The 15,384-nt window shown below is 48.6% G+C and overlaps 2 protein-coding genes across 5 annotated transcripts in view; both read right to left on the bottom strand.

Annotated features, from left to right (window-relative positions):
• The window catches only part of ADI1 (acireductone dioxygenase 1), a 41,594-nt gene extending 30,414 nt beyond the window's left edge, over positions 1-11,180 (bottom strand). The window contains exons 1-4 of one of the 4 annotated variants that reach the window (XM_073336102.2): positions 10,865-11,180; positions 7,371-7,490; positions 5,420-5,599; positions 3,626-3,714 (exon numbers count right to left, since the gene is read on the bottom strand). In XM_073336102.2, the coding sequence (XP_073192203.1) occupies positions 3,626-3,714; positions 5,420-5,599; positions 7,371-7,490; positions 10,865-10,984 (509 nt within the window). In that variant the 5' untranslated portion in view covers positions 10,985-11,180. Of the gene's footprint in view, positions 1-3,200; positions 3,715-5,419; positions 5,600-7,370; positions 7,491-8,612; positions 8,828-10,864 lie in introns of those variants that run through there. The other 3 variants (XM_073336103.2, XM_073336106.2, XM_073336105.2) reach the window with 3 other exon arrangements.
• A 2,199-nt stretch (positions 11,181-13,379) lies between these two features.
• The window catches only part of RNASEH1 (ribonuclease H1), a 28,588-nt gene continuing 26,583 nt past the window's right edge, over positions 13,380-15,384 (bottom strand). Inside the window, exon 8 of the mRNA XM_073336109.2 lies at positions 13,380-14,591. Coding sequence (XP_073192210.2) covers positions 14,586-14,591 — 6 coding nt within the window. The 3' untranslated portion in view covers positions 13,380-14,585. The remainder of the gene's footprint in view (positions 14,592-15,384) is intronic.

Here is a 15,384-nt window from a genome sequence, read left to right as displayed (position 1 = left end):
TACTGGTTGACCCCCAAAACACGTTCTCCTGGCTTGTCTAGGCCCTGAGTTCCACCTGCCAGGGCTTTTTTCTGTTGGCCCTGCTGTTGCAGGCTCTGCCCCCTTCACTTCTGATTGGTCACTGCAACCAGCAGTGGGGAGATTCGCTTCCTAGTCCACCAGCAGCAGGGAGACTCCCGGAAAAGAATCATCTTCAGAATGATATGGTTGCTGTTACTGAAATATCCATTTTATGGAATGATGCTATCTGTACATAATATCATTACATATATAAAATGGAAAGGAAATTTATAAATGTATTTACAATTGAGAGATTTTTTTCATTGTTATTCCAGGTTTACTTCTGCATATGAATAAAGTTTCATTGTTCCTCTTTTTCTTTCTCTTCCACTATGTGCTTATATAACTTAGCTAGTTGTCCACATATTGACGATTGCAGGGAATACAGGAGTTGAAAGTACTCACGCTTAGACCTATACTTTAACTTGTAAATACATACGTACTATTTCCACAGCATACTTGGACTTAAGTACTTCTGTAGTGGTGTACTTGGCACTAACACTTATGTCTTTTTTATCAGTGCTTACACCACCATCCAAACCACTCCCACACTTGCAGGGCTTGAGATTTCAGTCTCTCTTCCTATTCCTTTTGGTCATCCATCCTATTCTCAGGATGCTGACTTGCACGGCTGCTCCCCTCACTTCTTGCCTCCTCTTCCTAGGGCCCACCATAGGAGTAATGCTCTCCTGCTGTTTCTCTCAATACCTTTATCCTTGGTTCTTGCCAGTCCTTTCCCCTCAGTCCAGGGCCTTCTCTGTTTGACTGCCCTGTGCTCCTTGCTTTAATTTCCCCTCAGCCTACCACCTGCTTTCCAGGTGATGTTAATGGCATTAACTAGAGCAAGAAAGCTCTAGTTAACCTCTTCATGGCCTGTATGTGGTTTACATCCCCCTCACACTAGCTAGGATGATAAGTGACATACAAAAGGTTGGAGCCATTTCTATATACATTTGTGATTTTTAAGATTCTAAATAGTACATCTTTTCTTCAAAACCACGACTTCATTTTCAGAAAAAATTAAGGGATTAAAAATAACTGCAAGTCTTTATAAATCCAGACTCTGCAATATAATGAAAAGTTGTCACTACAAAAGGGAACTTAGGATCTTGGCAATTGGAAGAACCTTTTTAGTAAGGTGGACAGAATCAACCTAATCCAATGAATACAATATGAAGACTCACATGGTACGTCTACACGGAGATAAAAAAGCCAGCTGACCCAGCTGACTTGGGCTCGTGGGGCTCAAAAATTGCTGTATAGATCTTCGAGCTCAGGTTGGAGCCAGAGGTCTGGGAGGATGGAGGGTCCCAGAGCTCGGGCTCCACTCTGAGCATCTACACAGCAATTTTTAACCCTGCAACCTGAACTCCACAAGCCCGGGCCAGCCACAGCTGTGCCGCAGGGCTTTTATCCCCATATATGCCCCAGGCCTCCATTCCCACTATCTTGTAGAGTCATTTGCACCTGTGCAAACCGGGTTTAAAATGTTACTTATTTGGAAGGGTATCAGTTCCCATCCACTGTGCACAGCTGTAAACAACTGCACACAGGGCCCAGCAGTGAAGAATCTGCATGCCTTGATCTACACTCCAATTACCACCTCAGCAGGACACTGAGCAGGCACAGCACTCTGCACTGTAGGCAAACTTTCCTTTTAAAGCAAACATTTAGACAAAAAACATTGTCATTTTTGACATTGCTGAGGTTTATTTCAATAATAGTCCTGCAATTCATAGAATATCAGGGTTGGAAGGGACCCCAGAAGGTCATCTAGTCCAACCCCCTGCTCGAAGCAGGACCAATTCCCAGTTAAATCATCCCAGCCAGGGCTTTGTCAAGCCTGACCTTAAAAACTTCTAAGGAAGGAGATTCTACCACCTCCCTAGGTAACGCATTCCAGTGTTTCACCACCCTCCTAGTGAAAAAGTTTTTCCTAATATCCAATCTAAACCTCCCCCACTGCAACTTGAGACCATTACTCCTCGTTCTGTCATCTGCTACCATTGAGAACAGTCTAGAGCCATCCTCTTTGGAACCCCCTTTCAGGTAGTTGAAAGCAGCTATCAAATCCCCCCTCATTCTTCTCTTCTGCAGGCTAAACAAGCCCAGCTCCCTCAGCCTCTCCTCATAAGTCATGTGTTCTAGACCCCTAATAATTTTTGTTGCCCTTCGCTGGACTCTCTCCAATTTATCCAAATCCTTCTTGTAGTGTGGGGCCCAAAACTGGACACAGTACTCCAGATGAGGCCTCACCAATGTCGAATAGAGGGGAACAATCACATCCCTCGATCTGCTCGCTATGCCCCTACTTATACATCCCAAAATGCCATTGGCCTTCTTGGCAACAAGGGCACACTGCTGACTCATATCCAGCTTCTCGTCCACTGTCACCCCTAGGTCCTTTTCCGCAGAACTGCTGCCTAGCCATTCGGTCCCTAGTCTGTAGCGGTGCATTGGATTCTTCCATCCTAAGTGCAGGACCCTGCACTTATCCTTATTGAACCTCATCAGATTTCTTTTGGCCCAATCCTCCAATTTGTCTAGGTCCCTCTGTATCCTATCCCTCCCCTCCAGCGTATCTACCACTCCTCCCAGTTTAGTATCATCCGCAAATTTGCTGAGAGTGCAATCCACACCATCCTCCAGATCATTTATGAAGATATTGAACAAAACCGGCCCCAGAACCGACCCTTGGGGCACTCCACTTGACACCGGCTGCCAACTAGACATGGAGCCATTGATCACTACCCGTTGAGCCCGACAATCTAGCCAGCTTTCTACCCACCTTATAGTGCATTCATCCAGCCCATACTTCCTTAACTTGCTGACAAGAATACTGTGGGAGACCGTGTCAAAAGCTTTGCTAAAGTCAAGAAACAATACATCCACTGCTTTCCCTTCATCCACAGAACCAGTAATTACACAGTGTCTGAAGATCTCAAAACACTGGACTAAGGTGGATAACTCTACTTATCTCCATTTTACAAATGGTGAAATTAAAGCAGAGTTAATGATTTGTCCAATGTCAAAAAGCAAGTCAGTGACAGAGCTGGGACCGGAACCCAGTTAGCACAGTCACAGAAACACTATTGTCCAATGGGTTCTTAGTGTCAGGACATGAAAATAGCTAACAGACCTTTAAAGGTAGAAAATCATTTTATTAAAATGCTGCAAAAGTAAATCACTGCAATTCATTATAACAAAGTCACAGACATTGTACCAGGGCAGAGCTAGGTAAGCTGCATATGAAGGTTCTGATTATGTGAATTCATCTTGTGCAGATTCTTTGAGAGAATGCAGCAGTTTTTTAATTAAATACAATCACCTTAAGTAGTTTGATAGCATCATTTCAGACTAGAATGAACATTCAGCGTTTGCCATACTCCCCATTCACCCTCCCAAAATTAGAGCTAGAGAAGCACGTTTGGACAGGGGAAACGGAACACATCCCGCAGTGAGTGGTATTGAAGTACAAGAGTCCCAATTTACATTCTGCTCAGGCTTGAGGACATTCCGCACATTAGACTTCAGAGAGTATTACTGTGCCAAAAACTTCACGTACTGTCCTCGAGCAGGAAAGTGATCAGCTGGCCGGTTGTATGCTGTCCAGACTGGCTCTCCAACAAACAGCCTCATTGCCTTCACGTAGTTCTGCAGAAGGAAAAGGACATGGCAAATGGCATAACAGCTCCTTTTGGAGGCGTCTGAATAGTAGAGTTAACAACTCCTGTTGAGGTTTATGGTACTTTCCACCTTCTCAAGGCGCTTTAGGAGCGTCACACCAACCTGGGAGTTCCATCACTATTTTGCTTCGGTGTTCCCAGCAACCTGGCCATTGTAGTAGTAACGGTACTTTGCGCTTATATACGGTTTTAAAAACTTCAGAGGATCCTCAACCCCCCTGTAAGGCAGATAAAGTATTATCCCATTTCACAGATGGGGAAATTCCATGACCTTGAGCAAGTCCCTCAGGCTTTGCCTGTATTGGGACATCGGCCTTGGTGTAGCTGCACCAGCACAGACCCCTGAATGTAGACGTGCAACGCTGGGGTTTGCACCAAGTGAGCACATCCTTGGCCACACGTGGGAGTCAGCACCGGTGCAGCTACACTGATTGCTGATTCAAGGCTATTCCCACAGACAGATAAGGCCTTTGGGCTATATTACACATATAACCCCTCTCAGCAGGTCAGAGAGCAAGTCAATGGCAGAGCCGGGAATTCATCTAGGATTTCTGACTGCCAGCTGTGGCTCTAGCCACTAGACTACACTCCCTCTCTACAGGCGAGTTTAGTACTCATGAAAGATGCCAAGACAAGTATGCTCAATTTATCCACAGAAGAGGTACAGAACAGAGGCAATTCAAACTTCCCTATGCGGCTCTGCCTTCAGCCTGGATGAATCAGTCTCCATGCCTCAGTCAACTCTGGTGGTGGTTTGTGCGATGGATAGCTGTAGAACAGAGGTGGGCAATCTATAGCCCACGGGCCGGATACCGTCCTGCCCGGCCCTTGAGCTCCTGGCTGGGGAGGCTACCCCCCAGCCCCTCCCCGACTGCCCCCCTCCCCTGCAGCTACGCCACCACGCGGGCAGCACGGCTTGCGCCCGTGCACCTCCCAGGCTTTCCAATAAGCCAGTCCTGCCACTCTGAGCGGCATGGTAAGGGGATGGGGAGTGGCGGTGTTAATGGGGCAGAGGGTTCCAGGGGGCAGTCAGGGACGGGGAGCAAGAGGCGGTTGGATAGGTGTGAGAGTCCTGGGGGACCCGTCAGGGGGCGGGGATGTGGACAGGGGTCGGGGCAGTCAGGGGACAGGGAGCGGGGAGGTTGGATGGGGAGAGGTTCCGGGGCGGGGGCCTTAGGGGCGTGGGTCCTGGGGGGGGGCAGTTAGGGGACAAGGAGCAGGGGGCGTTGGATGGGTCAGGGGTTCTGAGGGGGGCAGTCAGGAGGTGGGAAGCAGGAGGGGTCAGATAGGGGTCAGGCTGTTTGGGGAGACACAGCCTTCCCTACCCGGCCCTCCATACAGTTTTGCAACCCTGATGTGGCCCTCGGGCCAAAAAGTTTGCCCACCCCTGCTGTAGAATCTCTGGACTCAGACTATATGCTTATTTCACACAAGATACAGAACATGTCTAAGATGGCAGCGACTTGAAGTCACTACTGATGAGCTGCATGTGAACTGGCAACTATGAGGTGAAAGCTCAGATTCTATAAATCATTTTGTATTCCTCACATTCCTGGTTTAATGAACTGCAGATCTGAAATAGCATATTTAGTCACCAATATGCAATATGCCTTTGTACACTTGTCTGTCAACACATATACCTAGGAGTGTAATAGATAAAGCCATATACAAACATTTTCATCCAGTGTAAATCGGTGATATATGCCAGCAGGAAGAGTTATCATGTCTCCCTTTTCCATGAAAATCCGGATCCACTTGTCATCTTTGTCTCGAACATCAAAGTAGCCACTTCCTTCAAGGATGTAGCGAATTTCATCATCCAAATGCAAATGTTCTTCATAAAATATTTTTATCTAGGGTAGGAAGGAGAGGATATTACATTTCTTTTTAAGTTTGTTGAACAAAGAAATAAATCTAAATACAAGGGCATATGGAGATAAGTATCAGAGAGGTAGCCGTGTTAGTCTGGATCTGTAAAAGCGGCAAAGAGGCCTGTGGCATCTTATAGTCTCCCAACATCTGGGAGACTCTTTACAAAGGAGTCCAGAAAGATATAAAACTCTGACCAATGCATTACTAGACTATGTTAACAGCACATAAAGTCAGGTCTATGCTTGGTAGGATAATATTCATCTATAGTTATACAATTATCTGGGATGCACAAATATGACAGAGCTGAAGTCCCCTGTCACTTTACACTGGAATAAGTCAAATGCAACATCACTGCCTACTGTAGCTAATCATCTACATGAGAACAATATAAGTAATTATTGCCAACAAGGTTTCCCGCTGCATAATGATTTGTACCGTCAACAAGAGACAGACCCTGGGCCACAGTCCCAAATTCAAGGCCTTGCTCCTTAACCAGCTGCGATAATGTTCTCTCAGATCTTTGGGAGAGGAAGGATACTTTGTCTTTCAGGCAATTTAGGAGCAATAATGCCAGGCTCTGAAGGAGTCCCATGAGGACTTGTGGGGTGGGGAAGAAGAGAGAGAGAAAGGAAACTACTGCAATGCCATGGGTAGGGAAGGAAGTGATGAACCCTTGAGGAACAACTCCATTTAAGATGGATATGGAGAAACCTCACCATCCGCACCGCACTCCTGAGTTACCATACCATTCCCATTCAGTTGGAGTGGCACATCTTTATGTTTAACTGGTGAGGAAGGAGTTTCATTATAAAATGCATAACTGAGAACTTGACATTGTTCCTGCTGATCTGTTCTGAAGCAACCAGGACATTAGTTCCCCAAATTAAAACATTTCTCAGCTGGGGAACTGCACAAATCCCTCATAACCCTCAAGTGTTTAGCACATTTCAGACTTTACAAAAATGTACTGGAGACAAAAGAACTAATTACCAACTAATACATTTTGCAGGCTGACAATCCCCAAAGTGTATGTAGCTGTAGGCGTGTTTCAACTTTGAAAACTGTCAAGTGGGCATGCTCACAAGTTATTTCAAATCATATGTATGGGAGGTCACAAATTCCCATCAAAATGAATTTGGCAGAAGTTCCAATTCCCTCCAATGGTGAGTATGTTAAAATATTCTTAGCACTAAAATCAATCACCTTGACAACCAGGCCAAGAGTGGCCTCCTTTTTCTGAGAACACTGTGAAATTATTTATGACAGTACTGAGGGATTTGTTATTGTTGATTAAAATTACCACCATGTCCTAGGGCAGCAGTGACCAAGCACAGGGCTTGCTGCTCTGAAGTTCACTGGGGAAAGATTGTGCCAAAGCCCCAAGCTGGCAATGGTCTGACTTAGTTTGGATGACAATCTAATAATGTTTGCAGGGCTACATTTGCATATGTGCAGTTTCAACATGACAAGTGAGAGCCACTCTTATTAATGGGAACCATTCTAAAAGGCATCATATGTAAGCTACTAAAGGGAAAGCAATTACAGAAAACACAAAACTCTCTCTCATTTTAAAAATGGAATCCAAGCAGTCATTTGAAAAGCTAAAAACTAAACAATGTGATTTTTAAAAATGGGGGAAAATCCATTGTTCAAAGAGCAGGTTCTGAGCGTGCACTTCAAAAGCTGGTGCACACTCTCGTTGCAGACTTCAGAACTTACTCCCTTCCCAGATCCAAACCAGGGCTGCTTTACCTTGTCTTGATAATTTGGCAGCTTATCTTTATGTATCGTTATTATATCCATCCAAGAATAGTTTTTCTCTTTCCGAATCCTTGCTAGGTCTGGGTCAGTCTCATAGTTGTCAGCATCCAACTGTGTGATTTTTTGGAGGAGGAATTAAAAACAAACAAACATCCATGAGAGATAGCCAGGATACCCAAACGACCGCTTCCAAAACCAAGAAGTGCAGCCAGTTAATGTATAAATAACATTTCAAGTTACATACTAGTTACTAACAAGTCCAGCAAGGTTATTTATTTGTTATTGTGTAGTCTAAAGGGAAAAAAGGGATTATAGAAAAGCTAGCTTTTCAGAGTCAGTGTGGGTGTCTCAGCGGGACGTACTGGGGAAGCGAGCTCAATCTGCCTTCAGACGCTGCTCCCACAGAGTCTGCTTCTTCTTCTTGTTCCAGAGCCAGAATCCCAGTGTTGGAGTGAATCGTGTCTGTCCCTCACAAAGAAAACAACTGGGAGTCCCTCATGACTAATCAGCAGGATTGCCATTGTCCCTGCACAGTTGCTGAAGTTTGGAGTTACCAGGAGGAACATTCTCGTTGTTCGTAGTTACTTCACTACCATTTTCCCACCAGGCAGCCTGCCAACCCTGGCAAGGCATGCTTCCAAAACAAATTAGCCTTGGTAGGGGAAGCAGCAGCATGACAGCAAAATAAATAAATAAATAACATTCGGTTGAAAGTTGGTGGCAACAACAATGTGGGGAGGGAGGGCAGGTGTCTTCATCGATTATTTTAAAACTTCATTAAACTGCTCTGGTTACAGACTTTCTTTGCTCAGTATCTATTATTGTTCCACCTTCCCAGATGTGGGAAACATTTTAATAAGCCAAATGAAAGAGGCTGTGTGAGGCTCCACATTTTCAGCTCTAATTTTTTTTTTTGGTAGGAATTAACAATATGCTCAGTGACTTGTTACTGATAAGCCTACACTTTATGCAATAAATACCATGCTATAAAAACCTTTATAAATCTCACCACAGGTACATATCACAGCCCTAAAAGAGTTTCTCATATCAGGCTTATAAGAGTCTCTTATAAAGGCTACTTGCTCTAGTGAACCCAGCATGTGACTGGGAGACAGGAATTATTGAATTCTATCTTGTGTATCCATAAGGGATAGATTTTACAGTACAAGACTGTCTGGCTTGTAGCCTAGGTGCCAGAATTGCTCAATTATGTAGTTCTTCTGTCTGACTCACCCATTATAGCAGAGGTCAGCAACCTTTCAGAAGTGGTGTGCCGAGTCTTCATTTATTCACTTTAATTTAAGGTTTCGCATGCCAGTAATACATTTTAACGTTTTTTAGAAGGTCTCTCTCTATAAGTCTTAAACTAAAGTAAAGTAAAGTATGTAAAGTAAACAAGGTTTTCAAAATGTTTAAGAAGCTTCGTTTAAAATTAAATTAAAATGCTAATCTTACACCGCCGGCCCACTCAGCCCCTGCCAGCCTGGGGTTCTGTTCACCTAGGCCGGCAGCAGGCTGAGCGGGGCCAGCGGCCAGGACCCCAGACCGGCAGTGGGCTGAGCGGCTCAGCCCGCTGCCGGTCTGGGGTTCCGTCCACCGGCTCCTGCCAGCCACGGTCCCGGCTGCTGACCCCGCTCAGCCCGCTGCCGGTCTGGGATCCCAGCCCTGCTCACATACAGTGGGTACCTATCTTCTCCCTGGTTCTAGCCCATTCTCTTCCTCTCTGTCTGCACTGAACTGAGGGTAGGAGCGCACTGAGCACAGGGCTGGGGGTGAAGGAGCAGGCTGGGGGTTGGGGTGCAGGGTCTGGCAAGGAGCTAGAATGAGGGAGGGGGCTCAGGGTTGGGGCAGGAGGTTTGGGTGTGGAGTGCTTACCAGGGCAGCTCCCATTTGGTGCGAGGGGTGCAGGTGGGAATGTGTGGGGGGGTGCAGGAGCTCCTGTTTGATGCTCAGGGTGGGGGTGGGAATGTGGGGGTGCAAGAGGCAGGGCATGGGATGTGGGGGGACTGGGTATGTGTGGGGGGTGCTGGAGTCAGGGCTGGGGTCGTTGGAGGGTGCAGAGGTCAGGGTAGAGGGCTGGGTGTGTGTGAGGGGGTGCAGGGGTCAGGACAGAGGATTGGGGGGGTGAGGGTACAGGAGTCAGGGCAGAGGGCTAGAAGTGTGTGAAGGGGGTGCAAGGGTAAGGGCTGGGGGGGGTGTGAGGGGGTGCAGGGGTCAGGGCGGGGGCTGGGGGTGTGGGCTAGGGTCCTGGGGGTGCGGGCTAGGGTTCTGCAGCAGGCTGAGCAGGGCCAGCGGCTGGGACCCGTCAGGCAGCAGCGTACCATTAAAAATCGGCTCGCGTGCTACCTTTGGCACGCGTGCTATAGGTTGCCGACCCCTGCATTATAGACCACCACCAATGTACATGTACTTCACTTTAGGAACCCCTTGAATTAGCCTGTGGGAAGGAGAGATCATGGTTAGCTGCCCAAATGTACTGGGTTAGGTAAAGCAGTACAATTCTTGAGTTTAGACAAGGCCTCAGACTTAAGCTAAATCAGTTTTGAAAAGTGGGAGCTTAAGAGGCTAAGCCATTTATGCAGTTTTTGTCTTGTGTACATTAAACCTCACACGAGGATGGAAAGCATATGATACCACCTTTACATTTAAGCAGGCACGCATGCTTCCAATTCCAGCAGGGAACTTAGGTTTTCACTTCTATTTAAAAAAAAACAAATCATGATTTTTAAATTACAAGGGCAGGACACTGACACTCCTTTGGCCCTCCCTGCACTGAGATTCAATTCCTTATTAGCACCTCTATCAAGAACCATGTCTGGGCCCAGATAAGCCTTTTAGGCTACCTGATACATTTGGATTCCCTTTGGCACAGGCTCTGACCCACTGGACCGTGAAGATGGGTCTCCATTATCTCCAATATTAACAGGCAAAGCCAGGCCATGTGGATGTGCCACTACGCGTTAAGGAAGTGAAGGGTATTTCAGGAATAAGCAGGAGCATCCGTCAAACTGCTGCGGTTGCTAGTGCTGCGGCACAGACTCTCAGCAAGGGCAGGGGCTAAAGTGCGGAGAGTTCATTTAAAAGGCAAATGGTAAGTGAGTCGGGCAGAGGAGAGGACCCACCCTGGGCTGGTAACAGTAAAGCAGTACCCCCCTTCCCCTATCAAAGGCCAGCGGCGATCCTCAACCCCCGGCCGCCGCAGCGGGCTTTGGGAACGGGGATCGGGCCGTGGCCAGCGCCGGGCTGCAGCGTGCGACGAGCCACGCTGGCGCTCACACGCTGCAAACAAGTCTGTGGGCGGAGGCAAAGGCCAGAGATGTCCGGGCCCAGGGGCCCGTACTGCGCGAGCCGCTGCGGCGAGTCCCGGCGGGAGCCGGGCGGGCGGGAGGCTGCGGGCCAGGGGCTCCCGGGGGCCACGGCTGAGTGGCCGGGCTACAGGCGCCGCCCGCTCCCCCTCCCGCGCTGCAGCCAGTCTCGCCGCCTACTTTCCAGTGGAAGACTCCGAGCCGGCGCAGCTGCTCCAGGCTGACGGGCCGGTGCGGCTCCTGCCGGTGCGGGGCCCTCTGGTCCTCTCCGGACTCGTCCATGTACCACGCTTCCACCATCCTGCCCCGCGGCTGCTCCGCGGCGCGCCGGCCCGGCTCTAAGCCAGCCAATCGGGCCCTCCCGCCGCGCAGCCGGGCTGGCTGCAGCCCACGGGCGGGGCGCGTGATCCGCAGGGCGCCCGCTGCCAAAGCGGCCGGGCAGCAAAGGGGCCGCGGCTTCCACCCCCGCCCGGCCGGGAGCTCGCGCGCCACACGCTCTGTGGGACTGGGCAGAAACAGGCTGCATCGGTCATAGGAACAAGTACTAAGGCTTAGCCTCCTAGGTAAGACACGGGTTGCCTTGGAAGAGGAAATCCAGCAGCTGCACTGAAACGCTTGGGCAGTAACATTACAATATTCCAGTACCCCCGGAGTTAGTTTACCCATGCCGAGGGGGACCGTCTGGCTGGTATTGGACCAGCCTGGCTGGCCTTTTTTTTTTTTTTTTTTTTTTTAATGTATTTGCCAATTGCCAGAAAAATAATGTAATCTGATGGGGTTTTTTTTTACGTGGGTCTAAAGATTTGCATTATTGTCACAATACTAATGTTAAACGTTTCTGTGTCCAGCTAAAGTTGCTGCATTGGTCCCGTTTCTGCAGTTTAAGTAAGAAAATGGTGTTATAACACATAATTTATAGATAAGATTTATATCTAGATCAGTGGTCCCAAACCAGTGGTGGGCAACCTGCCATGGGCTGCATGCAGCCCATCAGGGTAATCCGCTGGCAGGCCACGAGACAGTCTTTAGAATCACAGACTATCAGGGTTGGAAGGGACCTCAGGAGGTCATCTAGTCCAACCCTCTGCTCAAAGCAGGACTGATCCTCAATTTTTGCCCCAGCTCCCTAAATGGCCCCCTCAAGGATTGAACTCAAAACCCTGGGTTTAGCAGGCCAATGCTCAAACCACTGAGCTATTCCTCATCCACAGGCAGGGCCTGTTTGCCATTCCCGGCCAATGGGAGCTGCAGTATGCAGCACGGACTTCAGGGTGCTGCTTCCCACAGCTCCCATTGGCCTGGAATGGCGAACTGCGGCCACTGGGGGCTGCAGGCAGCTGTGCAAATGTAAACAAACTGTCTGGCGGCCCACCAGCGGATTACCCTGACAGGCCACAGGTTGCCCACCACTGTCCCAAAATGTGGGTCGTGCGGTGCGGAGGAATGTTCGGGGGCACGGCAGGGCCCCAGGTCAGCCCCCATGGGGGGTGGGGAGGGAATGTCATCCAGCCCCACTCCACCCCCAGCCAAGGCCCTGGCTCCCGGCCAGGGCTCGCACCCAGCTGCCTAGCTCCATTCCAGGCCCCAGCTGTCACCAGTCTTGGCCCCCTTACTCCTGTCAGTGACAAGAGATTAAGAGCAAAAGTGTCCACTAATTTTTGGCACCAAATTTGAAGCACATATGATTTGATTTTTCAGAGAATTTAGGCCATGTCCACTACAAAATTAAGTTGATCTAATTTATGTAAGTGTATAGCTGCCAGAGTAATTAAATCACTTGTGCGTGTCTAAACTTTGCACCTTATGTTGATGGTGTGTGTCCTCACCAGGCACGCTTGCTCTGATTGAACTGTCAGTGTAAGGCATTGTGGGACAGCTTCTGAAAGCCAGCAACAGTCAGTGTAAGCAACAGTGTCTACACTGACGCTGCGTTGACCTAACTACATTGACAGTGACTCTACACCTCTCATGGAGATGTAGTTATTAAGTTGGTGGAGTGGATGAGTCACGTCAGCAGGAACTAAATTTTAGTGTAGACACTTACATACTTAGGTTGACATAAGCTGTCTTGCATTAACCTAACTCTGCAGTGTAGGCCAGGGCTTAGGGTGACACTGAGGCCCATTGATGTTCACTACTGGGTCAGCAACTCTTGTCAGGCCTCACATACTTAGTATATCTAACACTCTGTTGCCATAATCTGTATCTAAAAGTTGTCATGTAAGATATCATATACAAACTGGTAACACTTGTCCTGAAAATCATTGTGTGGTGTATGTACAATGTTATAAATATGTGCTAGAATTATGTCCTTAAAATGTGTTTGGCAAGCAATGCATAAACCCAGTCAGCCATAGACAAAGGAATCTGTATTTGTGTAAGCAGGGGAATAGTCCCGCTATTGTGGGGAACTTTCCTGGCTTCTGCATTACCCCCGTGAAGTGGGCTAGCGAAAGGATCTGAGTCCTTGCTCCCACTTCCTTTACCCAGTGGCCTCCCTGCCCTTGAGGACTCCCCTTCCACTCTCCTGTCTGGCACAGTCCTCGTAACCCCAACAAGGCTGGGCCCAGGATTCCTGGGGGGCTCAACCCCCAACCCTGCTGTGGTCACCTAGGGCAGGGGCTAGGGTGTCCCCACTGCGGGGTACTCTCTCTGCAATGGGCAGTTCTCTGACCCACTGACCATTATATATAAGTTAAAGCAAATGCAAGTTATTTAATCAAAAATTAATTTTAAAAAGAATAAGGAAAAATGGGAAAGGTTAAAGGAAACACATCAACCCGCCCTGTGGCAGGGAACATCACAAACAGTGTCTCTGGAATGTCAGGGCAGTTCACAGTCTGTTCCTTGTAAGTCCCAGGCCTCCTCCTCAGGCCCTGGCTGTGCTCTAGGGATGCTGTGGGTTGGACACTTGCTCTGGTGGTGGCCACACGCTCTCAGGCTCCAAGTGGTAGGACCCTTCTTCCCAGTGTTGCCCCCGTCCTGTCGGGGATACGATCCAAGCCTGGCCTGCAGAGCCTCTTGCCTGAGGTGTCTCCCTGTGCTGGGCCCGCTGTCCAGAGCCCCCTTGCTCTCCCCAGCTGCTCACCGCACCCAGCTCCGGACTGCTCCAGCCCCAGCTCCACCACTCTGTCTCAGCACTGCTGCTGCTCTGCCTCCAGCTCCCTGGGCTGCTTCTTTGGCCCCTCTGCCTCTGGTTGCTACAGCTCTGCTCCCAGAACAGGTCTGCTCTGCAGGCTGCTTTTGTGACTCTGTTCCTAGCACTGACCTGCTTCGTGGGCTGCTTTTCTGGTCCTTCTGGCTCTGGTTGCTGCAGCTCTCCTCCCAGGGCAAGTCTGCTCTCTCTGGGCTGTGCCTCTGGCTGGGCTTCAGCTCTGCTCTCTCTGGATCTGGCACAGCTCTGCTCCCCAGCTCTTTAGCTCGACCCCACTCTGTCTGACCCAGGCAATTTCAGCTCACACGGACGACGGGACCTCCCTGGCCTCCTGACTCCCTGATTAGCCTGCCCACCCTGTCATTCAGGCTGACCTGAAGCATTGGCCTCTCCCCATTGTTCCTGGGGACTATCAGTCTCAGGGTCCTGATTTCCTATAGACCCTTTCCCTTTTAGTACTGGGAACTAGCCAACTAAACTACTCCAACTGAATGTTAGTAAGGGGGCAACAATCCCCTTACATTTGCATGTCTGACCAGCCTGGTCATCAGGCAGAGATGATGAAGGTACACTTACATGCGTGGTAAACAAAGCCATCAGGAGAGCAGGTGGGGAAAGATGCAGCAGGGTCAATGAACTTTGTGAAGATATAAGGAGAGAGAAAAAACCATTTTGGTATCCTTAACTTGAAGGGACAAAGGAACTGATCAATTGGAGCTCTGTGGAGGCTCTGGCTTGAGAGTCTGGTCAACCCTGCTGGAAAAGAGACTTGATCAGAAACACTTTGAACAAGAGAGTCTAGTTGGTTAAATCAGGTCTTAGTCTTAGAAGCATATAGTTACTTTTGTTTGGTTATAACTCTTTCTATCTTTATTCCTTATACTTAGTATCACTTAAACCTATGACTTTTTGATTAAAGAAACTTGTTTTTACTTTTAATATAAGCCAAGACAGTGCTGTGATTGAAATAAGAGTGTCAAACACCAGTTAAATTAATGGGTTGCTGTTTTCTGACTCTTTAAAGAAGTAGTGATTTTAACTTCTGTGAGTGTTCCAGGAGAGAGCTGACACTACAGGGAAGGTGGTTTGGGGTAGGTGTTGGGGTCACCTTGCAAGGAATAACCAAGGCTGGTGGAAGCCAGGGTGAGGCTATTGTGCTGCTGGTGCCAGGGCTTTCAGCCAGGGCTGCACAGTACAGATAAGCCCAGGGCTATAGAACAGGCAGTGACACAATCCCTTACTGATCTGAGTTGGTATTGCCACCTTTACTTCTGCACTGCTGCCTGCAGAGTTGGACCCTTATTCAGCAGCTGCCTCTCCGGCCGCCCAGCACTGAAGGCAGCAACACAGAAGTAAGGGTGGCAATACTGTGATCCCCCCGATATTTCCTTTTTGGTCAGGACCCCTAATTTGAGAAATGCTGGTATCCCCTGTGAAATCTAGTCTTTTGTGTGCTTTTACCGTAGACTATACCGATTTCACAGGGGCAGACCAGATTTCATGGTCCATGACGCATTTTTCATGGCCGCAAATTTGGTAGGGCCCT

This window comes from Lepidochelys kempii, chromosome 3 (genome assembly GCF_965140285.1).
Source record: "Lepidochelys kempii isolate rLepKem1 chromosome 3, rLepKem1.hap1, whole genome shotgun sequence".
NCBI lineage: Eukaryota > Metazoa > Chordata > Testudines > Cheloniidae > Lepidochelys > Lepidochelys kempii.
This window is presented reverse-complemented; position numbering and strand designations above follow the sequence as displayed.